This window comes from Oncorhynchus keta, chromosome 30, assembly GCF_023373465.1.
Source record: "Oncorhynchus keta strain PuntledgeMale-10-30-2019 chromosome 30, Oket_V2, whole genome shotgun sequence".
In the NCBI taxonomy this organism is placed as follows: Eukaryota; Metazoa; Chordata; class Actinopteri; order Salmoniformes; family Salmonidae; genus Oncorhynchus; species Oncorhynchus keta.
This window is the reverse complement of record NC_068450.1, coordinates 11391668-11415350: the sequence shown is the minus strand read 5'-3', so window position 1 is coordinate 11415350 and position 23683 is coordinate 11391668. Positions and strand designations below refer to the sequence as shown.

The 23683-nt window shown below is 42.5% G+C and overlaps 2 protein-coding genes across 4 annotated transcripts; both read right to left on the bottom strand.

Annotated features, from left to right (window-relative positions):
• Window positions 1-906: 906 nt before the first annotated feature.
• On the bottom strand, window positions 907-18250 carry LOC118373939 (NEDD4 family-interacting protein 1-like). Its single transcript, XM_052487564.1, has 8 exons — window positions 18066-18250; window positions 9922-10024; window positions 9513-9652; window positions 9304-9373; window positions 8890-9014; window positions 6188-6254; window positions 5982-6090; window positions 907-2231 (listed from the first exon to the last, which is right to left on the bottom strand). Exons 1-7 carry the CDS (start codon window positions 18099-18101, stop codon window positions 5984-5986), a joined length of 648 nt encoding a protein of 215 aa, XP_052343524.1. The 5' UTR covers window positions 18102-18250; the 3' UTR covers window positions 907-2231; window positions 5982-5983.
• Window positions 18251-18395: 145 nt separating this feature from the next.
• LOC118373940 (glucosamine-6-phosphate isomerase 1) lies at window positions 18396-23338 on the bottom strand. 3 transcript variants are annotated; one of them, XM_052487562.1, is made up of 7 exons: window positions 23099-23338; window positions 22440-22567; window positions 20535-20636; window positions 20229-20411; window positions 19668-19852; window positions 18982-19156; window positions 18396-18750 (listed from the first exon to the last, which is right to left on the bottom strand). In XM_052487562.1, the coding sequence occupies exons 2-7, from the start codon at window positions 22561-22563 to the stop codon at window positions 18701-18703; spliced, it is 819 nt and encodes a 272-aa protein (XP_052343522.1). In that variant the 5' UTR covers window positions 22564-22567; window positions 23099-23338; the 3' UTR covers window positions 18396-18700. The 3 variants fall into 3 exon arrangements, with proteins under 3 accessions (XP_052343522.1, XP_052343521.1, XP_052343523.1); XM_052487561.1 differs by lacking the exon at window positions 23099-23338 and adding an exon at window positions 22808-22967; XM_052487563.1 differs by lacking the exons at window positions 20535-20636; window positions 23099-23338 and adding an exon at window positions 22808-22969.
• Between the last annotated feature and the right edge of the window lie 345 nt (window positions 23339-23683).

The following is a 23683-nucleotide window of genomic DNA, read 5'->3' as shown; positions in this document are numbered from 1 at the left end:
GTCTGATACTCCTTCCATTTCAATATTATCGCTTGCACAGTGCTCCTTGGGATGTTTAAAGCTTGGGAAATCTTTTTGTATCCAAATCCGGCTTTAAACTTCTTCACAACAGTATCTCGGACCTGCCTGGTGTGTTCCTTGTTCTTCATGATGCTCTCTGCGCTTTTAACGGACCTCTGAGACTATCACAGTGCAGGTGCATTTATACGGAGACTTGATTACACACAGGTGGATTGTATTTATCATCATTAGTCATTTAGGTCAACATTGGATCATTCAGAAATCCTCACTGAACTTCTGGAGAGAGTTTGCTGCACTGAAAGTAAAGGGGCTGAATAATTTTGCACGCCCAGTTTTTCAGTTTTTGATTTGTTAAAAAAAGTTTGAAATATCCAATAAATGTCGTTCCACTTCATGATTGTGTCCCACTTGTTGTTGATTCTTCACAAAAAAATACAGTTTTATATCTTTATGTTTGAAGCCTGAAATGTGGCAAAAGGTCGCAAAGTTCAATGGGGCCGAATACTTTCGCAAGGCACTGTACCTCTACTGGTGTGACTATAGACATCTAGAATGTATACCTCTACTGATGTGATACGAATATCGCTGTGGTCCTCTGTAGCTCAGTTGGTACAGCACAGAGCTTGCAACGCCAGGATATTTGGATTGATTCCCGGGACCATCCGTACGTAAAATGCATGCATTACTGTCATTCGTTTAAGATAAGGGTCTGCTAAATGGCATGTTTAAATATCTTATAGAAAGCTGATGGATATGAAAATCACATACTGTACATTGAAAACCATAAACCCCCCTGGGGGAACTGTAGCTGTCCAGTCATAGTCTTTCAACCACAAGGTGTCAATGCTTCACAACACATAAACCTGCAACAGAGACGATCAAATCTCGCTTTTAAAAAGTCACATTTATTACATGAAGCTTTTTACAATTTATAACATCTCATAACAATAAAATCCCCAGGAATGCAGCTGTACTACTAGTTCACACAGATAGAGATGTGTGTGAACCAGTACTGGGTTAGGATCTTAGCTGTACCATTCCACATAGGGGCTAAGCAAGAAATCTAAACAGCTGGTTTAAAGCAGACTGACTGGCTGGCATACGAGGGGGGGGGTCCCGTTAAGAGCAGATTTGAGAGAATTTAGTTAACAATATGCCAACAATTGCCTAACAGAGAAAGATCAACGAGTATAATTTCTTGTCTTCTTCCTAAATCTAATTATTATTATTATTAGATTATAAAATTGCCATATCCCCCTTGTGAACACTTTATACTCACTCAATAACTACCCTTTGGTCATGTATAGTTGTTTGGATGATATGTCCAGGTTCCACTAGAAGAAACTCCTTGGGGTTTTAGTGCTGTTTGTAAAAGTGCAGCTGCTCAAATTCTCCGATAGCATCATAGTTAGTTTCCATACCGAATGTGTTCGTTCTCTAAACTAAAACAACTGCATGACTTGTACAACACTTGGCACATACGATACTTTACGTTAGAGGTATGTGCGCGAGCATATATAAAAAAGGTAGGATTCTGTCTTATAGGAATTATTCATGTTGACTCAATTTAGCAAAGAACTCTGCTCTCTATTGTCTAGAAATTAGGGCCTCATATGGAGCCAAAAGGTACTGTGTATTATTACTTGCTATAAGCATGTGTAAAACATGTTCAAATTGTAATGCCCTGTGTGACAATTTTTTCCCCATCCTCAACTGGTTGATCTCATGATTACTATGAACTAATAACAAAACATAAAAAGGGTCTTTATGACCCAAGTTATTGTGCATTATAACGGCGGGCTTTGAATAAAGTGTTACTGAAATAAGACTGATCCCAATTGGCTTGAGGGGCAGATGCATGCTAGTACACTACCATCAAACAATCTAAGGCATTACCCATACATTACAGACTGAAATAATGTCAAATAGCACTTAACATTCGCCACTAATGAATACATAGTTAAAATGACTACCCATAATCCATTTATGAAGTTTTCAAATAGAATAATAAAACTGACGTATTTAATTCCTGAACGGTGTACAAGAGTCGTCTTCATCAAGGTTTTTTCTTCTCATCCTGCCTCGTCGTGATGGGTATTTTGAGTAGTTTGGTTTTAGACTTCTGCAGTTTTGTTGCTTTTTGTCGGGTATGTTTCTTTCCAAACATCCAGGATTCTTTATCCAGATCCTGTGACGTTGTGTTTATTCAGCTGTGTGAAAAGTAAAACAGGAGAAATGTTAAAGGGGGAGATCAGTGTCTCTGTAGGGGGAGATCGGTATCTCTGTAGGGGGAGATCGGTGTCTCTGTAGGGGGAGATCGGTGTCTCTGTAGGGGGAGATCGGTGTCTCTGTAGGGGGAGATCGGTGTCTCTGTAGGGGGAGATCGGTGTCTCTGTAGGGGGAGATCGGTGTCTCTGTAGGGGGAGATCGGTGTCTCTGTAGGGGGAGATCGGTGTCTCTGTAGGGGGAGATCGGTGTCTCTGTAGGGGGAGATCGGTGTCTCTGTAGGGGGAGATCGGTATCTCTTGAGGGGGAGATCAGTATCTCTGCAGGGGGAGATCAGTATCTCTGCAGGAGGAGATCAGTGTCTCTGCAGGAGGAGATCAGTGTCTCTGCAGGGGGAGATCAGTGTCTCTGCAGGGGGAGATCAGTGTCTCTGCAGGGGGAGATCAGTGTCTCTGCAGGGGGAGATCAGTGTCTCTGCAGGGGGAGATCAGTGTCTCTGCAGGGGGAGATCAGTGTCTCTGTAGGGGGAGATCAGTATCTCTGTAGGGGGAGATCAGTATCTCTGTAGGGGGAGATCAGTGTCTCTGTAGGGGGAGATCAGTGTCTCTGTAGGGGGAGATCAGTGTCTCTGTAGGGGGAGATCAGTGTCTCTGTAGGGGGAGATCAGTGTCTCTGTAGGGGGAGATCAGTGTCTCTGTAGGGGGAGATCAGTGTCTCTGTAGGGGGAGATCAGTGTCTCTGTAGGGGGAGATCAGTGTCTCTGTAGGGGGAGATCAGTGTCTCTGTAGGGGGAGATCAGTGTCTCTGCAGGGGGAGATCAGTGTCTCTGCAGGGGGAGATCAGTGTCTCTGCAGGGGGAGATCAGTGTCTCTGCAGGGGGAGATCAGTGTCTCTGCAGGGGGAGATCAGTATCTCTGTAGGGGGAGATCAGTATCTCTGTAGGGGGAGATCAGTATCTCTGTAGGGGGAGATCAGTATCTCTGTAGGGGGAGATCAGTATCTCTGTAGGGGGAGATCAGTATCTCTGTAGGGGGAGATCAGTATCTCTGTAGGGGGAAGGGTGGTTTACTATGGACCATGTTTGTTTATGAGATATATATATGGATCAGCTAAATATTGCGGAAAGAATATTGGTTCCATCAATGTAATTGTCTGCATCATTTCCAATCCCCCATATATATGGGATATATACACACATACCTATATAGACATACAGTATATACAAACCTATATAGACACACATTATATACATACACATACCTATATAGGCATACAGTATATACATACACATACCTATATAGACATACAGTATACACATACCTATATAGACATACAGTATTTACATACACACACCTATATAGGCATACAGTATATACATACACATGCCTATATAGACATACAGTATACACATACCTATATAGACATACAGTATTTACATACACATACCTATATAGACACACAGTATATACATACACATACCTATATAGACATACATACTTTAAAGAATATACCTTTATTTTTATTCCCCGCAAACCCTTCCTCCGATCCCCCAATTGGAGTAAACTAATAAACACTTAGATTTTTACCTTCAATTTATACATCTGATACACATTTTACAGACACAGTCTATTTTACAATAGTTATATTTAGTTTGTTTTTAGTCCTTCCTCTATTTCTGATGTCCATCCAGTTTGATTTATATTTGCAACAGTGTTATTTCACAACAGTTCTGAACATATAAACATTTTGTTTATGGTATATTTACATGTAAACCAAATCAACATTTATTTGTCACATGCGCCAAACAAGTGTAGACCTTACCGCGAAATGCTTACTTACAAGCTCTTAACTAACAATGCAGTTCAAGAAAGAGTTAGGAAAATATTTACCAAATAAACTAGAAGTAAAAAAAAATATTTAAAAAGTAGCAATAAAATAATAATAACCAGGCTATATACAGCGGGTACCGGTACAGAGTCAATGTGGAGGCTATATACAGGGGGTACTGGTACAGAGTCAATGTGGAGGCTATATACAGGGGGTACCGGTACCGAGTCAATGTGGAGGCTTTATACAGGGGGTCCCGGCACAGAGTCAGTGTGGAGGCTATATACAGGGGGTACCGATACCGAGTCAGTGTGGAGGCTTTATACAGGGGGTACCGGTACCGAGTCAGTGTGGAGGCTATATACAGGGGGTACCGGTACAGAGTCAGTGTGGAGGCTATATACAGGGGGTACCAGTACAGAGTCAATGTGGAGGCTATATACAGGGGGTACCGGTACCGAGTCAGTGTGGAGGCTATATACAGGGGGGTACCGGTACAGAGTCAATGTGGAGGTTATATACAGGGGGTACCGGTACCGAGTCCGTGTGGAGGCTATATAAAGGGGGTACCGATACCGAGTCAGTGTGGAGGCTATATAAAGGGTGTACCGGTACCGAGTCAGTGTGGAGGCTATATACAGGGGGTACCGATACCGAGTCAGTGTGGAGGCTTTATACAGGGGGTCCCGGCACAGAGTCAGTGTGGAGGCTATATACAGGGGGTACCGATACCGAGTCAGTGTGGAGGCTTTATACAGGGGGTACCGGTACCGAGTCAGTGTGGAGGCTATATACAGGGGGTACCGGTACAGAGTCAATGTGGAGGCTATATACTGGGGGTACCGGTACTGAGTCAATGTGGAGGCTATATACAGGGGGTACTGGTACAGAGTCAGTGTGGAGGCTTTATACAGGGGGTACCGGTACCGAGTCAGTGTGGAGGCTATATACAGGGGGTACCGGTACAGAGTCAATGTGGAGGCTATATACTGGGGGTACCGGTACCGAGTCAATGTGGAGGCTATATACAGGGGGTACTGGTACAGAGTCAGTGTGGAGGCTATATACAGGGGGTAACAGTACAGAGTCAATATACAGGGGGGTACCAGTACCGAGTCAATGTGGAGGCTATATACAGGGGGTACTGGTACAGAGTCAATGTGGAGGCTATATACAGGGGGTACCGATACCGAGTCAGTGTGGAGGCTATATACAGCGGGTACCGGTACAGAGTCAGTGTGGAGGCTATATAAAGGGCGTACCGATACCGAGTCAGTGTGGAGGCTATATAAAGGGGGTACCGGTACCGAGTCAGTGTGGAGGCTATATACAGGGGGTACCGATACCGAGTCAGTGTGGAGGCTTTATACAGGGGGTACCGGTACAGAGTCAGTGTGGAGGCTTTATACAGGGGGTACCGGTACAGAGTCAGTGTGGAGGCTATATACAGGGGGTACTGGTACAGAGTCAGTGTGGAGGCTATATACAGGGGGAACTGGTACAGAGTCAATGTGGAGGCTATATACAGGGGGTACCGGTACAGAGTCAGTGTGGAGGCTTTATACAGGGGGTACCGGTACAGAGTCAGTGTGGAGGCTATATACAGGGGGTACTGGTACAGAGTCAGTGTGGAGGCTATATACAGGGGGAACTGGTACAGAGTCAATGTGGAGGCTATATACAGGGCGTACCGATACCGAGTCAGTGTGGAGGCTATATACAGCGGGTACCGGTACCGAGTCGGCAGACTCCATTGGAAGGAAACTAGTGAGTGAAGAGAATCAATATGATTTGGTAGATTACCAGTACTATTTATTTGATTTATTAATAAAAGGACCAGGCTTATGATTTGATAAGGTCGTATTCTGCTGTAACACAGGAATGCTGTGTGAATTAGGGCCCTTTACCTTCAGTAGATGAACAGGACTCTCGTTCGGGGCAGTGTGGCGTAAGTAGGGTCGGCCATTTTGCGAACCCGGGAGTAGTTGACGAACCCTCTGACGAACAGCATGAAGCCTGGAGAGTCACAAAAAGACAACAGCATCCGTTCCATGATCACATTTCATACACATTCAATCGTTCAAATAAGAGCTCAGACGTACGCTCCACTTACCCAAAGCCAGGAACACCCACCACAACCAGTACTGGCCATCAAAGTAGCCGGGGAAGTAGGTGGAAAACTGAAATGTTCAAAAGACAGTAAAATAGCATTAGGAGGACCAGTCGTACACCCAGTAGCATTCCAAAGTATTTAGTGCAGGAACAAAAGCCCGAATGCACCGCAGCACAGTGAGAATTATATACATGGGGGATACAACCATCCCAGCTCTGTCGATGTAGCTGTGAAGAGACTGGATGATTCTGTAATTTATTTTGGTACTTGTCCTTATGTAAGCAGGTTTTTGGGGGGGTTGTAGGTTCAGGAATGGCTGAAGAACTGCCACATTTTCCTGGAGCTAAATCTGCAGATAGCACTACTGGGTGATCTGAAAAGTCAAAGTCAATCGATTAATAATAATATTAGAAAAATGATCTTTAATTAATTAGATTGTTCTTCAGAGATAGATGGGATTGATGGAACTAAAAACAAACCCGAAAGTACTCAGAACCCTTGACTTCTTCCACATTTTGGTACATTACTTATTTTAAAATATATTAAATAGCTCCCTCCAATACCACAGCAAAACCAGTTTATTTTTTTTTGCAAATTCATAATTTAAAAAAAATCAGAAACATCACATTTGCATAAGTATTCAGACCCTTTATTCAGTACTATGTTGAATCACCTTTGGCAGCGATTACAGCCTCAAGTCTTCTTGGGTTTGACACTACAAGCTTGGCACACATGATTTGGAGACTCCAGTCTAAGATCCTGACCGCTCTGGAGCAGGTTTTCATCAAGGATCTCTGTACTTTGCTCCGCTCATCTTTCACTCGATCCTGACTAGTCTCCCAGTCTCTGCCACTGAAAAACATCCCCACAGCATGATGTTGCCACCACCATGCTTCACCGTAGAGATGGTGCCAGGGTTCCTCCAGACGTGACACTTGGCATTCCAGCCATAGAGTTCAATTTTGTTTCTCATGGTCAGAGTCCTTTAGGTGCCTTTTGGTAAACTCCAAGTGGGCTGTCATGTGCCTTTTACTGAGGAGTGGCTTCAGTTTGACAACTCTACCATAAAGGCCAGATTGGTGAAGTGCTGCAGAGATGACTGTCCTTCTGGAAGGTTCTCCGATCTCCACAGACAAACTCTGTCAGTGACCATCGGGTTCCTGGTCACCTCCCTGACCAAGGCCCTTCTCCCCTGATTGCTCAGATTGGCCAGCTGTAGGAAGAGTCTTGGTCGTACCAAACTTCTTCCATTTCAGAATGATGGAGGCCACTGTGTTCTAGGGGCCCAATGTTGCAGATATTTTTTGGTACCCTTCTCCAGATCTGTGCCTCAACAATATTTTATTTAATCTATTTTAGAACAAGTCTGTAACGTAACAAAATGTGGAAAAGGGGAAGGGGTCTGAATACTTTCCAAATGCACTGTATATGGTATGTATAAGCTGGAAGTAGAAGCCTAAGTGTTGTTGTCCAGTAGTTTACTCCAATTAGGGGAGTGGTGGTAAGATATATATGTAATACCAGTCAAAAGTTTGGGCACACCTGCTCATTCAAGGGTTTTTCATATATTTGATTAACCATGTTCTACATTGTAGAATAATATTGAAGACATCAAAACTATGGAATCATTTAATAACCAAAAATAGTTTTAAATATCTAAATATTTTTTAGATTTAGATTCTTCAAAGTATCCACCCTTTTGCCTTGACAGCTTTGCACACTCTTGGTACTCTCAACCAGCTTCACCTGGAATGCTTTTCCAACAGTCTTTGGAGTTCCCACATGCTGAGCACTTGGCTGCTTTTCCTTCACTCTGCAGTCCAACACATACCAAACCATCTCAATTGGGTTGAGATTGGGTGATTGTGGAGGAGAGGTCATCTGATGCAGCACTCCATCAGTCTCCTTCTTGGTAAAATAGCCCTTACACAGCCTGGAGGTGTGTTGGGTCATTGTCCTGTTGAAAAACAAATGATAATCCCACTAAGAGCAAACCAGATGGGAGGTGTATCGCTGCAGAATGCTGTGGTAGCCATGCTGGTTAAGTGTGCCTTTAAATTATAAATAAATCACTGGCAGTGTCACCAGCAAAGCACCCCGACACCATCACACCTCCTCCTCCATGCTTCACGGTGGGAACAACACGTGCAGAGAGCATCTGTTCACCTACTCGGTGTCTGACAAAGACATGGCGGTTGGAACCAAAAATCTCAAATTTGGACTCATCAGACCAAAGGACAGATCTCCACCGGTATAATGTCCATTGCTTGTGTTTCTTGGCCCAAGCAAGTCTCTTTTTATTATTGGTGTCCTTTAGTAGTAGTTTCTCTGCAGCAATTCAACCATGAAGGCCTGATTCACGCAGTCTCCTCTGAACAGTTGATGTTGAGATATGTCTGTTAACTGAACTCTCAATCTCTGAGGCTGGTAACTCTAATGAACTTGTCCTCTGCAGCAGAGGTTACTCTGGGTCTTCCATTCCTGTGGCGGTCCTAAAGAGACCCAGTTTCATCATAGCGCTTGATGGTTTTTGTGACTGCGCAAATTTTACAGATTGACTGACCTTCATGTCTTAAAGTAATGATGGATTGTCATTTCTCTTTGCTTTGTTTTTGCCATAATATGGACTTGGTATTTTACCAAATAGGTCCATCTTCTGTATACCCACCCCTACCTTGTGAGGTTGCGTGTGTTGATCTTACCCGGACTATGAGAACCCATTTGATGAGAGATAGGCCAAACCCAGAGATGGCGCCGTAGCGGCCGGCTGCAGAAGTGGTCAGACAGAAGGACAGGAAGAAACCGATCCAGTTGAACAGGAATGCCACTGGAGAGAAGAGAGGACAATCAATCAATTAATCAATCATGGACCACTAATGAGGAAGTTGCACATCAGTTAACATTCTGTGCTGTTCACCACACATAGACCATGATGCTTTGTGGAAGATTATACAACAGCTTTTCTAAAATCACAAACTTCCTCCTTATGAACCGGTTGGACAAGTCCCTGGCTTGACTTATTTAGTTGATTTGTTTAGTGTACCCATGAGATGCAGACAGGCATTGTCCACCCATAACAATCCCTACACTGTACAGGAAACGGAGAGAAGACTTACTGAAGAAGGTGAGCATGAAGATGCCATCATTCCCTATCCGCAGCTGGTCAGCATCGTCAAACTCATCCTCCTGAAAGGAGAAATAGGAAATGTATGTTTGTCAGACATCTTCAAATGATGATGGTCCAAACATGTTTATTGAGGATGTAGGCTCTCAATGAAAAATACCTCAATGAATGAATATCACTGTGAAAGGAGGACAGACATACCACGACCCTGCCAGGGACGAGAGGGACGCCGGTCTCCGCTTTGGTCCTCTCTGCTTCATCATAGGAGGGCAGTGTGGTAGCCACGTTGTAGGACGGGGGGTTAGGGAACCTGCCTGCATCCTCCTTGTAGTCAAAGAACGCTGGAAGGGAAATGGAAAGGTGCAGAAAACTAAAACATGAGTGACACAGCACATTAGTGATGGCTAGTAGCAAGGTGAAGGTGGAGAGCTCACCCGAAACCACAGCTTTGTACCGTAGCCTTTTCTTTTGAGCACTAGAGTAACCCGAGAACAAAATCCTATTCCTGACTTGCATCTGCAATGGTCTTCCACCCCCATTGTCATATGAGATTAGTCAATATTTTGCCAGGTACTGTGTGTAGTGCTATGGATGGACAGAGGACAATTACCTGCGTTGGCAGCGGAGATGCTGCTGTAGGGGGGAGGGGCATCCAGGACAGCTGCTTCCTCCTGGGGGGGCTGGGCTGCTGCTGGCTCCTCCTCATTCAACAGCTGAAGGAATGGGCCAGAGCAACACACACACACACACACACACACACACACACACACAGTCAGTCAGTCAGTCAGTCAGTGGGATGATGCTGCTGTGCAACTATTATGTCTGACCAATGCTGAGAGTAATTTAGTTAGCTGCTTCTGTGCTTATACCAAAAAAATGAATTAATGTGGTAACCATGGCAATTTGATTGGAAATATAGCAGAATACAAACAGTTCTTCCCTCCACAAGGCAATCAAACAGGCAAAACTTCAGTACAGAAACAAAGTGGAGTCGCAATTCAACGGCTCAGACACGAGACGTATGTGGGCAGGGTCTACAGACAATCACGGACTACAAAGGGAAAACCAGTCACGTCTTGCCACGTCTTGCTTCCAGACAAACTAAACACCTTTACCTGCTTTGGGGATAACACAGTGCCACCGACGTGGCCCGCTACCAAGGACTGTGGGCTCTCCTCCATAGCCGACGTGAGTAAGACATTTAAGCGTGTTAACCCTTGCAAGGCTGCCGGCCCAGGCGGCTGGTGGCTGGCTGGTGTGTTTGCGGACATATTGAATCTCTCCATATCCCAGTCTGCTGTCCCCACTTGCTTCAAGATGGCCACCATTGTTCATGTACCCAAGAAAGCAAAGGTAACTGAACTAAATGATTATCGCCCCGTAGCACTCACTTCTGTCATCATGAAGTGCATTGAGAGACTAGTCAAGGATCATAGCACCTCTCCCTTACCGGCCACCCTAGACCCACTTCAATTTGCATACTGCCCCAATAGAGCCACAGACGATGCCATCACACTGCACTAACCCATCTGGGCAAGAGGAATACCTATGTAATGCTGTTAATTGACATTAGCTCAGCATTCAACATCAAGTACCCTCCAAGCTCATCATTAAGCTTGAGGCCCTGGGTCTGAACCCTGCCCTGTTCAACTGGGTCCTGGACTTCCTGACGGGCCACCCCTAGGTGGTGAAGGCAGAAAACAACACCGGCACTTCCCTGATCTTCAACACTGGGGCCCCACAAGGGTGCGTGCATGGCCCCCTCCTGTACTCCCTGTTTACCCATGACTGCGTGGTCAGCACGGCTCCAACTCAATTATCAAGTTAGCAAACGCCACAACAGTAGTAGGCCTGATTACCAACAATGACGAGACAGCCTTCAGGGAGGAGTTGAGGGCCCTGGGAGTGTGGTGCCAGGAAAATAACCTCACACTCAATATCAACAAAACAAAAGAGATGACCCTGACTTCAGGAAACAGCAGAGGGAGCACCCCCTATCCAAGGTGGAAATATTCAAGTTCCTCAGCATACACATCACTGACAAACTAAAATGGTCCACCCACACAGTGTGGTGAAGGCGGCGAAACAGCACCTCTTCGGCCTCAAGATGCTGAAAAAAACTTGGCTTGGCACCTAAAACCGTCAAACTTTTACAGATTCACAATTGAGAGCATCCAGTCTGACCGTATCACCGCCTGGTACGGCAACTGCACCGCCCTCAACTGAAAGACTCTCCAGAGGGTGGTGCTGTCTGCCCAACGCATCACCGGGGGCAAAGTACCTGCCCTCCAGGACACCGGACATCTACACCACCCGATGTCACAGGAAGGCCAAAAAGATCATCAAGGACAATAACCACCCGAGCCGCTGCCTGTTCACCGCGCTATCATCCAGAAGGCGAGGTCAGTACAGGTGCATCAAAGCGGGGACCGAGAGACTGAAAAACAGCTTCTATCTTAAGGCCTACAGAATGTTAAATAGCCATCACGAGCACATTAGAGAGGCTGCAGCCTATATACAGAGACTTGAAATCACTGGCCACTAAGAAATGGAACACTAGCCACTTTAATAATATTTACATATTTTGCATTACTCATCTCATATGTACAGTTGAAGTCAGAAGTTTACATAAACCACCAGCCTAAGTGTTTCAACCTCTCCACAAATTTCTTGTCAACAAACTATAGTTTTGGCAAGTCGGTTAGGACATCTACTTTGTGCATGACAAGTCAATTTTCCAACAATTGTTTAGAGAGATTATTTCACTTAAAATTAACTATATCACAATTCCAGTGGGTCAGAAGTTTACATACACTAAGTTGACTGGGCCTTCTGGAAAATTCCAGAAAATTATGTCATAGCTTTAGAAGCTTCCAATAGGCTAATTGAAATAATTTGAGTCAATTGGAGGTGTACCTGTGGATGTATTTCAAGGCCTACCTTCAAACTCAGTGCCTCTTTGCTTGACAGCATGGGAAAATACAAGAAATCAACCAAGAACACAGAAAAAAAGTCTGGTTCATCCTTGGGAGCAATTTCAAAATGCCTGAAGGTCCACGTTCATCTGTACAAACAATAGTACGCAAGTATAAACACCATGGGACCACGCAGCCGTCATACCGCTCAGAAAGGAGGCGCGTTCTGTCTCCTAGAGAATGTACTTTAGTGCAAAAAGTGCAAATCAATCCCATTACAGCAGCAAAGGACCTTTTTTTATTTTACCTTTATTTTACTAGGCAAGTCAGTTAAGAACAAATTCTTATTTTCAATGACGGCCTAGGAACAGTGGGTTAACTGCCTGTTCAGGGGCAGAACGACAGATTTGTACCTTGTCAGCTCGGGGGTTTGAACTTGCAACCTTCCGGTTACTAGTCCAATGCTCTAACCACTAGGCTACCCTGCCGCCCCATGACGGCTGCGTGGTCCCTCTAACCACTAGGCTACCCTGCCGACCTTGTGATGATGCTGGAGGAAACAGGTACAAAAGTATCTATATCCACAGTAAAAATGAGTCCTATATCGACATAACCTGAAAGGCTGCTCAGCAAGGAAGAAGCCACTGCTCCAAAACCGCCATAAAAAGCCAGACTACGGATTGCAACTGCACATGGGGACAAAGATCGTACTTTTTGGAGAAATGTCTTCTAGTCTGATGAAACAAAGATAGAACTGTTTGGCCATAACGATCATCGTTATGTTTGGAGGAAAAAAGGGGAGGCTTTCAAGCCGAAGAACACCATCCCAACCGTGAAGCACTGGGGTGGCAGCATCATGTTGTGGGGTGCTTTGATGCAGGAGGGGCTGGTGAACTTCACAAAATAGATGGCATCATGAGGAAGGGAAATGATGTGGATATATTGAAGCAACATCTCAAGGCATCAGTCAGGAAGTTAAAGCTTGGTCGCAAATGGGTCTTCCAAATGGACAATGACCCCAAAGTTGTGGCAAAATGGCCTAAGGACAACAAAGTCAAGGTGTTGGAGTGCACATCATAAGGCCCTGACCTCAATCCTATAGAACATTTGTGGGCAGAACTGAAAAAGCATGTGCGTGCAAGGAGACCTACAAACCTGACTCAGTTACACCAGTTCTGTCAGGAGTAATGGGCCAAAATTATTGTGGGAAGCTTGTGGAAGGCTACCCAAAACATTTGACCCAAGTTAAACAATTTAAGGCAATGCTACCATGGTTCCCAGTGAAAGAAATAAAAGCTTAAATAAATCATTCTCTCTACTATTATTCTGACAAGTCAGAATCTTAAAATAAAGTGGTGATCCTAACTGACCTAAGACAGGGAATTTTTACTAGGATTAAATGTTAGGAATTGTGAAAAACTGAGTTTAAATGTATTTGGCTGAGGTGTATGTAAACTTCCGACTTCAACTGCATATACTCTATCTTAGTCTATGCCGCTGTATTCTATACTATTCTACTGTATCTTAGTCTATGCCGCTCTGACATTGCTCGTCCATATATTTAGATATTCTTAATTCCATTCCTTGGATGTGTGTGTTAGATATCGACCTATTATGATTTTACGCCGATACCGATTATTGTTGGACCCCCCCAAAAAAAAGCCAATGCCGATTTTTTAAATGTATTTGTAATAATGACAATTAGTGAATGAACACTTCATTTAACATAATATAATACATCAATAAAAATCTATTTAGCCTCAAATAAATAATGAAACATGTTCAATTTGGTTGAAATAATGCAAAAACAAAGTGTTGGAGAAGAAAGTAAAAGTGCAATATGTGCCATGTAAGAAAGCTAACGCTTCAGTTCCTTGCACAGAACACGAGAACATATGAAAGCTGGTGGTTCCTTTTAACATGAGTCTTCAATATTCCCAGGTAAGAAGTTTTAGGTTGTAGTTATTATAGGAAATATAGGACTATTTCTCTCTACACCATTTGTATTTCATTAACCTTTGACTATTGGATGTTCTTATAGACACTATAGTACTGCCAGTGTAACAGTATAGCTTCCGTCCCTCTCCTCGCACCTACCTGGGCTCGAACCAGGAAAACATCAACAACAGCCACCATGAAAGCAGCGTTACATATGCAGAGCAAGGGGAACAACTACTCCAAGTCTCAGAGCGAGTAACGTTTGAAACGCTATTAGTGCGCACCCCGCTAACTAGCTAGCCATTTCACATCGGTTACACCAGCCTAATCTCGGGAGTTTATAGGCTTGAAGTCCTAAACAGCGCAATGCTTGGAGCATTGCGAAGAGCTGCTGGCAAAACGCCCGAAAATGCTGTTTGAATGAATGCTTACGAGCCTGCTGGTGCCTACCATCGCTCAGTCAGACTGCTCTATCAAATCATAGACTTAATTATAACATAATAACACACAGAAATATGAGCCTTAGGTCATTAATATGGTCGAATCCGGAAACTATCATCTCGAAAACAAGACGTTTATTCTTTCAGTGAAATACTGAACCATTCCGAAATTTTGGCTTACATAAGTCTAAATATTCCTGTTACATTGCACAACCTTCAATGTTATGTCATATTACGTAAAATACTGGCAAATTAGGCAGCCCAAACTGTTGCATATACCCTGAATCTGCGTGCAATGAACGCAAGAGAAGTGACAATTTCACCTGGTTAATATTGCATGCTAACCTGGATTTCTTTTAGCTAAATATGTAGGTTTAAAAATATATACTTCTGTGTATTGATTTTAAGAAAGGCATTGATGTTTATGGTTAGGTACACATTGGAGCAACAACAGTCCTTTTTCACGAATGCGCACCGCATCGATTATATGCAACGCAGGACGCGCTAGATAAACTAGTAATATCATCAACCATGTGTAGTTAACTATTGATTCTGATTGATTGATTGTTTTTTATAAGATAAGTTTAATGCTAGCTAGCAACTTACCTTGGCTTACTGCATTCGCGTAACAGGCAGGCTCCTCGTGGAGTGCAACGTGATCAGGAGGTTAGAGTGTTGGACTAGTTAACTGTAAGGTTGCAAGATTGAATCCCCGAGCTAACAAGGTAAAAATCTGTCGTTCTGCCCCTGAATAAGGCAGTTAACCCACCGTCCCTAGGCAGTCACTGACTTGCCTAGTTAAATAAAGGTTTTTTTTTTATTTATTTTTTATTTTTTTATAAATCGGTCAAATCGGTATCCAAAAATACTGATCCGATTGCTATGAAAACTTGAAATCGGCCCTAATTAATCGGCCATTCCGATTAATCGGTCAACCTCTAGTGTGTGTATTGGGTATATGTTGTGAAATTGTTAGATATTACTGCACTGTCGGAGCTAGAAGCACAAGCATTTCGCTACACCCGCAATAACATATGCATGTGACCAATCAAATTTGATTTGATGTAATCATTCATCTATTTCCTAGTGAGACAAATTGACTGACAACACCCCATCAGTGACATGACAGGAACCTTTGATACCCGAGGGGTATCCTACGAAGCAAGATCAATGAGTTAGCCAGCTAACTTTGAGAAACAACCAGAAATATCAATGAGTTAGCCAGCTAACTTTGATAAACAACCAGAAATATCAATGAGTTAGCCAGCTAACTTTGATAAACAACCAGAAATAACTACAGATTTATCTGGTTCATTAAGAAAGTTAAATATAAATAAGAGTGCTTTCAGAAAGTGTTCACAGCCATCGACGTTTTCCACATTTTGTTGTGTTACAGACTGAATTGAAAATGGATTAAATTGAGATTGTGTGTAGGCCAATGACACACAATACCCCTTGATGTCAAAGTGGAATTCTGTTCTTCCAAATGAATTCAAAATGAAAAGCTTTAATGCCTTCAGTCGATAAGTATTCAACCCCTTTGTTATAGCAAGCCTAAATAAGTTCAGGAGTAAACATTGGTTTAACAAGTCAGATAGTAAGTTGCATGTCCTCACTGTGTTCAATAATGGTGTTTAACATGATTTGTGAATAACTACCTCTATCTCTGTACCCCACATATACAATTATCTGTAAGGTCCCTCAGTCGAGCATTGAATTTCAAACACAGATTCAACCACAAAGACCAGGGAGATTTTCCAATGCCTCACCAAGGGCACCTATTGGTAGATGGGTAAACAATAATTTTTAAAAAGACAGAGATTTTGAATATCCCTTTGAGCATGGTGAAGTTATTAATTACACTTTGGATGGTGTGTCAATACACCCAGTCACTACACAGATACAGGCGTCCTTCCTAACTCAGTTACCGCAGAGGAAGGCTCATGGTCACAGAGTTTAATTGCTGTGATAGGAGAAAACTGTGTTTTGGTCAACATTGTTGTTACTCAACAATACTAACTTAAATGAGAGCAAAAAGAAGGAAGCCTGTACAGAATTATTTTTTATTCCAAAACATGCATCCTGTTTTGCAATAAGGCACGGAAGTAGGCAAAAATGGCAAAAAGAAAAATGGCAAAGTAATGAACTTTATGTCCTGAATAAAAAGCGTTAAGTTTGGGGAAAATCCAACAACACATTACTGAGTACCAATTTTCATATTTTCAAGTATGGTGGTGGCTGCAACATGTTATGGGTAGCCTTGTCATCGGCAAGGACTAGGGCGTTAATGCTAAAAATAAACAGAATAGAACTAAGGACAGACAAAATCCTCCAGGAAAATCTGGTTCAATCTGCTTTCCGACAGACACTGGGAGACAAATTCCCCTTTCTGCAAGACAATAACCTAAAACACAAGGCCAAATCTACACCGGAGTTGCTTACCATGATGACATTAAATTTTCCCGAGTGGCCTAGTTACAGTTGACTTAAATTGTGTTGAAAATCTAAGGCAAGACTTGAAAATGGCCACCAAGAAATGATTTATGACCAATTTGTTAGAGCTTGAATATTTATTTTAATACTAGTGTTCAAATACTGTACAATCCAGGTGTGCAAAACTCATATTTACCCAGAATGAATAACACCTGTAATCACTGCCAAAGGTCATTCTAACACGTATTGATTGATTGATTAGATAAATATGAAACCTCCTGAATCAATGAGTTTTATTTTTCTTCCACTTTGACAGAGTATTTTGTGTAGATTACTGACCAACATTGACTGTTAATTCGTTTTTTAATCCCACTTTTCTTTGTCGCAACGTGGAAAAGGAGGAATAAATACTGAAGACACTGGATGTGTTTTCGGGTGTGTTCAATCAATTTGACCTTGACCATTTCAAGTTTGTCCAGAAAAAAAATAAGTTATTTCATTATATTTAGGCGAGTAAACTGGCTACTTTATCCTGCTTTGTGGTATACCTCTCTGGTATTAAATCTCAGATTGGCTGTCTACAACTATTAATTAATGTAGGCCTACCTACTAGCTAGCGATAGTAGTGGGTTCTTGTGCAATCTTGATACATTTCAATGTCACTATGTGGTAGCTAACTAGCTAGCTAACTAGTTAGCTAAATACCTACCCGTATTTAGATTATATTCACTGCAACAACATATTCCACGGATTAGATTTGTAATGGCCTATGAGGGTGGGACATGTAACAAATGGGCCTGTGGCCCCGTCCTTTTTAAATGTATCTAGTTAGCCACCATAATCGAGGTAGTAAATGAACTTGTTACCCAAACCATCAAGCTACATTTTCAAGACATGAGATATAACGTTTGGTAAACATGGCCGAAGTCATAACAGTCACCGTTTCGTTTTCCACTCCTGGCTCGTTTAGCTAGCTAGCCGTTAGCTAATTTTATTGGGTTGCCATAGAAATTAAAAAATAAACGTACCTCCTGATATCTAACGTTGCTGATTTGCTCGGCCATCCTGGATGGAAGTTGAGTGTTTGAAAATAATGACTTGTTTGACAAACTGTGAGCCGTATATGCTATTGATACTGTACGCTAACCCTCGAAACTAGCACAGCTCCGCCATCTCCTCTTCCTCACAAGTCGGGTGTGTTGCTCCGCCCCTTGCCCCGCCCCTTGCCCCGCCCCTTGCCCTGTCATGTGACCCAGCGGAACTGTCAGGATTATCCAAAACAGCTACAATCTCAGGATTTGCCGAAATCATCAGAGCACCTCTACACTACAATGAAACGAATATGTACCAAATATAGATTCATTGTCAAAGTTATTTTATTCAAATAACTCTCATTGAAATACATTCATAGTCAAGTTTGTATTAAAAATTTAACAATGTAGCTAAGAAACTTGAATTGTCAGTGATGTCACATCACACTGGTTTATGTTCTATAATCAATGTACTCGATGTAGCCCACTACAAGTAGGTTTCCTATTATGTTACATAAAATGTAACTTGAGATAAACCACGGTACAACACACACAATTGATCATCATCATCAGTATGGCATCAGTTCTCTTGGTTATTGCAGGTTTACAGATGTTTTTGTGACTCCCTCGTCTTACTTTGGAGGCAGTGGATCCACCAACTTGTTGTGCACATGCATCATCCCTGTAGGAGAAATAACAATAGGTCAAGGGAGTCAGATTACCACTTTATTCACAATTATGTTTCAAATATGGTTTAATTGAAGAAAATAATGTATCCCTCCCAGTCCAATAATAAAACAAAACACAATGAATTTGGAAATTGATGAAGCACTAGTTCCTAAACCATGCAGGCAGCATAAGAAGGAAATGAACTGTGAGGACCAAGTCCTTTAGTAAGTAAGTAGACCCTCACCTCGGAAGTACTTGACAGTTTTAACCCTCAGTTCCAGGGTAGCATCCTCGTCACACACAAACACAGTCTGAGGGTGCTGCTGAAAGGCCGACACCGTCCACATGTGGTTCACCCCTTCCTCTATGGCCTTGTACAGGGCGAACGCTTTGTGTACTCCCGTGATGAGAATCATGACCTGGAGACATTAAGGAGATAATGGATTATTATCATCTTATAACCGTTATTACATTGCTATAGACCGTCATTACATTGCTATAGACCGTCATTACATTGCTATAGACCGTCATTACATTGCTATAGACCGTCATTACATTGCTATAGACCGTCATTACATTGCTATAGACCGTCATTACATTGCTATAGACCGTCATTACATTGCTATAGACTGTCATTACATTGCTATAGACTGTCATTACATTGCTATAGACTGTCATTACATTGCTATAGACTGTCATTACATTGCTATAGACCGTCATTACATTGCTATAGACTGTCATTACATCGTTACAATAAAGCAGTAAAAGTATTTGGGGGACATCGTAAGGCTATGTGTTACAGCCTCATTATATCATCATTTAATAAGTATAGGAGTTGTAATGGGACCAGTTGTCCATGCAAAATAAGTTACAAGAGAAGACAGACCAGAAACAAAAGGCAGAGACAGACATCTTGAAATCATCTCTAACCTCTCTGGCATCCATGACAGTGGCCACTCCCACAGTCAGAGCCATGGTGGGTACTTTAGACAGATCTCCGTCAAAGAAGCGTGCGTTGGCCAGGATGGTGTCCTGAGCCAGGGTCTTCACTCTGGTCCTGGACAATAGACTGGAGCCTGGCTCGTTGAAGGCAATGTGGCCATCCGGTCCAATACCTGACAGACAGGGTGGGTTACATTTGTTGGATTTTGGTATTTCATTTTTCTATGTGTTGTTTCCTGAACTGGTTTGTGTTTGTGGTGTTTCTTAGCTTTTTCAACAATGTCTTTGAAAAAGTACGTGCCACACAATACAAAAACATATTTTTATGATGCAACAATGTTAGAACAAGACTATAAACTTCTCATTTAAATCCAGCATGGGTGTGTCTGCCTGTTTGATTGAGCAGAAGCTATTGTGTCATTTGACATCATCACTGTTATCCTACCTACCTCCAACAAAGAGGTCAATTGCCACAGCAACTTTAGAATGTAGTAGATTAAATAGAATCAATATACTAAATTCCATCCTATCATTGTCCTCCCTACCTACCTCCAACAAAGAGGTCAATTCCTCCAGCTGCTTTGATCTCCTTCTCAAAGGAATCACACTCCTCTACAAGATTGGCAGCGTTGCCATCCAGAATATGGGTGTTCTCCGATTTGATGTCAATGTGCTTGAAGAGATTATTCCACATGAAGGAATGGTAGCTCTCTGGGTGATTCCTAGGAATACCTGCAATATTAAAAAACAAACAGGGATCTCAGTTTTGTATGGCTTCTAATGCTGTGAAGAATGTTGATACTGTATGGTGTAGAAATAGGTGAAATAGAGAAGTATTGTAAAGGTGAAGCGTACCCACATACTCATCCATGTTGAACGTTTTGACATACTTGAAAGAGATCTCTCCTTTCTTATAAAACTCAATCAGCTTCTTATAGCATCCCAGAGGAGTACCTCCTAGAGCGTACAATGGGGAATAATTATGGTTCATATGCATTGCTTTTTCAACTAAAATATCTGTAGTTTTACACGTCAAATAAATCAATGTTGATGTCTTTATACAGATTTTTAAATTTGATTTTATTTAACCTTTATTTAACCAGGTAGGCTAGTTGAGAACAAGTTCTCATTTGCAACTGAGACCTGGCCAAGATAAAGCATAGCAGTTCGACACATCCAACAACACAGAGTTACACATGGAATAAACTAAACACAGTCAATAAGTCTATATACAGTGAGTGCAAATAAGGTAAGTTAAGACAATAAATAGGCCATGGTGGGGAAGTAATTACAATATAGAAATTAAACACTGGAATGGTAGATGTGCAGAAGATGAATGTGCAAGTAGAGATACTGGGGTGCAAAGGAGCAAGATAAATAAATAAATACAGTATGGGGATGAGGTAGGTAGATAGGCTGTTTACAGATGGGCTATGTACAGGTGCAGTGATCTGTGAGCTGCTCTGAAAGCTGATGCTTAAAGCTAGTGAGGGAGATGTGAGTCTCCAGCTTCAGAGATTTTTTAAGTTTGTTCCAGTCATTGGCAGCAGAGAACTGGATGGAAAGACGACCAAAGGAGGAATTGGCTTTGGGGGTGACCAGTGAGATATACCTGCTGGAGCGCGAGCTACGAGTGGGTGCTGCTATGGTGACCAGTGAGCTGAGATAAGGCGGGGTTTTACCTAGCTGAGACTTGTAGATAACCTGTAGCCAGTGGGTTTGACGACGAGTATGAAGCGAGGTCTAACCAACAGGAGCGTACAGGTCGCAATGGTGGGTAGTGTATGGGGCTTTGGTGACAAAACAGATGGCACTGTGATAGACTGCATCCAGTTTGCTGAGTAGAGTGTTGGAGGCTATTTTATAGATGACATCACCCAAGTCGAGGATCGGTAGGATGGTCAGTTTTACGAGGGTATGTTTGGCAGCATGAGTGAAGGATGCTTTGTTGCGATATAGGAAGCCAATTCTAGATTTCATTTTGGATTGGAGATGCTTAATGCGAGTCCGGAAGGAGAGATTAGTGTCTAACCAGACACCCAGGTGTTTGTAGTTGTCCACGTATTCTTAGTCAGAACTGTCCAGAGTAGTGATGCTGGACGGGTGGGCAGGTGCGGGCAGTGATCGATTGAGTAGCATGCATTTAGTTTTACTTGCGTTTAAGAGCAGTTGGAGGCCATGGAAGGAGAGTTGTATGGCATTGAAGCTCGCCTGGAGGTTAACACAGTGTCCAAAGAGGGTCTAGAAGTATACAGAATGGTGTCATCTGCATAGAGGTGGATCAGAGAATCACCAGCAGCAAGAGCAACATCATTGATGTATACAGAGAAGAGAGTCGGCCTGAGAATTGAACCCTGTGGCACCCCCATAGAGACTGCCAGAGGTCCGGACAACAGGCCCTCCGATTTGACACACTGAACTCTATCAGAGAAGTAGTTGGTAAACCAGGCGAGGCAATCATTTGAGAAACCAAGGCTGTCGAGTCTGCCAATAAGAATGTGGTGATTGACAGAGTCGAAACCCTTGGCACAGTAATGTCTCTTATCGATGGCGGTTATGATGTCGTTTAGAACCTTGAGCGTGGCTTAGGTGCACCCACGACCAGCTCTGAAACCACGTTGCATAGGGGAGAAGGTACGGTGGGATTCGAAATGGTCGGTAATCTGTTTGTTTTACACATTTGACACAATTATTATAAGCACAACATTAATTGTACAAAGGAAAGGAGGGCGTGCACTGTAGAATCAACAGCTTGCTTACCCGTGGGGAGTCCTAAAATGAAGAATCTGTCTGGTCCAGGGTTGAAGTTAATGATTTTATTCCTGATGTACTTGGCAGCCCACTCACCAACTTGGTCATAATCATTCAGGATGATCAGCTTCATGGTCCTGAGTTAAATGCAAACTTGGATGGTGAATACAGCTGTTAATGTACAAGAACGAACTACTCTTGAAGCTATTTTTGTTCTCCACCTAAAGCAGACTTTAGACTCATAAAATGTGAGCACTTGCAGCCGGAAGATGTACTAAAGGTTCCCTACGTGAATTGAAGGAGGGGGAGTAGTAGACCAAATCAAACGACGCATTATCCGCGCTATGAATGGAATGCAAATGTTGAAACCACTTTACTTGAAAACCTTATCGTGCATATCCAAAAGAGGCCGATGGTAACGTTCGTTAAATAAAATAAAAATTAAACTAGGCAACGCAGTTAAGAACAAATTGTTATTAACAATGACGGCCTACCCCGGCCAAACCCTAACGAGGCTGGGCCAATTGTGCACCGCCCTATGGGACTCCCAATCACGGCCGGTTGTGATACAGCCTAGAATCGAATCAGGGTCTGTAGTGACGTAGATTGTACTACCATCTTATTTTGTGGCGAGAGTAAATGAAAAACAAAGGCATTAACCAACTTACCAGAGCAGGCACGAACCGGAGCAGGGCAAGTTCTAGCGAACGCATTGTTTTCAGATTGGAACGCTGTGTGTTGATTGGGATGAATTAGGTCTTCTTGAAGTGTGTAATAGTACATTAGTTTATAATTAAAGTAGCGTATCATCCTGAATAACTGCAGTCCAGTTTTTTTGACAGATGAGATTAATTTTTCATTGATGGCATAAGAAATTAGGACATTTAGATAGCCATACAGTCATTATATAGCCATACAGTCATTATATAGCCATACAGTCATTATATAGCCATACAGTCATTATATAGCCATACAGTCATTATATAGCCCAGTCATTATATAGCCATACAGTCATTATATAGCCATACAGTCATTATATAGCCATACAGTCATTATATAGCCCAGTCATTATATAGCCATACAGTCATTATATAGCCATACAGTCATTATATAGCCCAGTCATTATATAGCCCAGTCATTATATAGCCCAGTCATTATATAGCCATACAGTCATTATATAGCCATACAGTCATTATATAGCCCAGTCATTATATAGCCATACAGTCATATAGCCCAGTCATTATATAGCCATA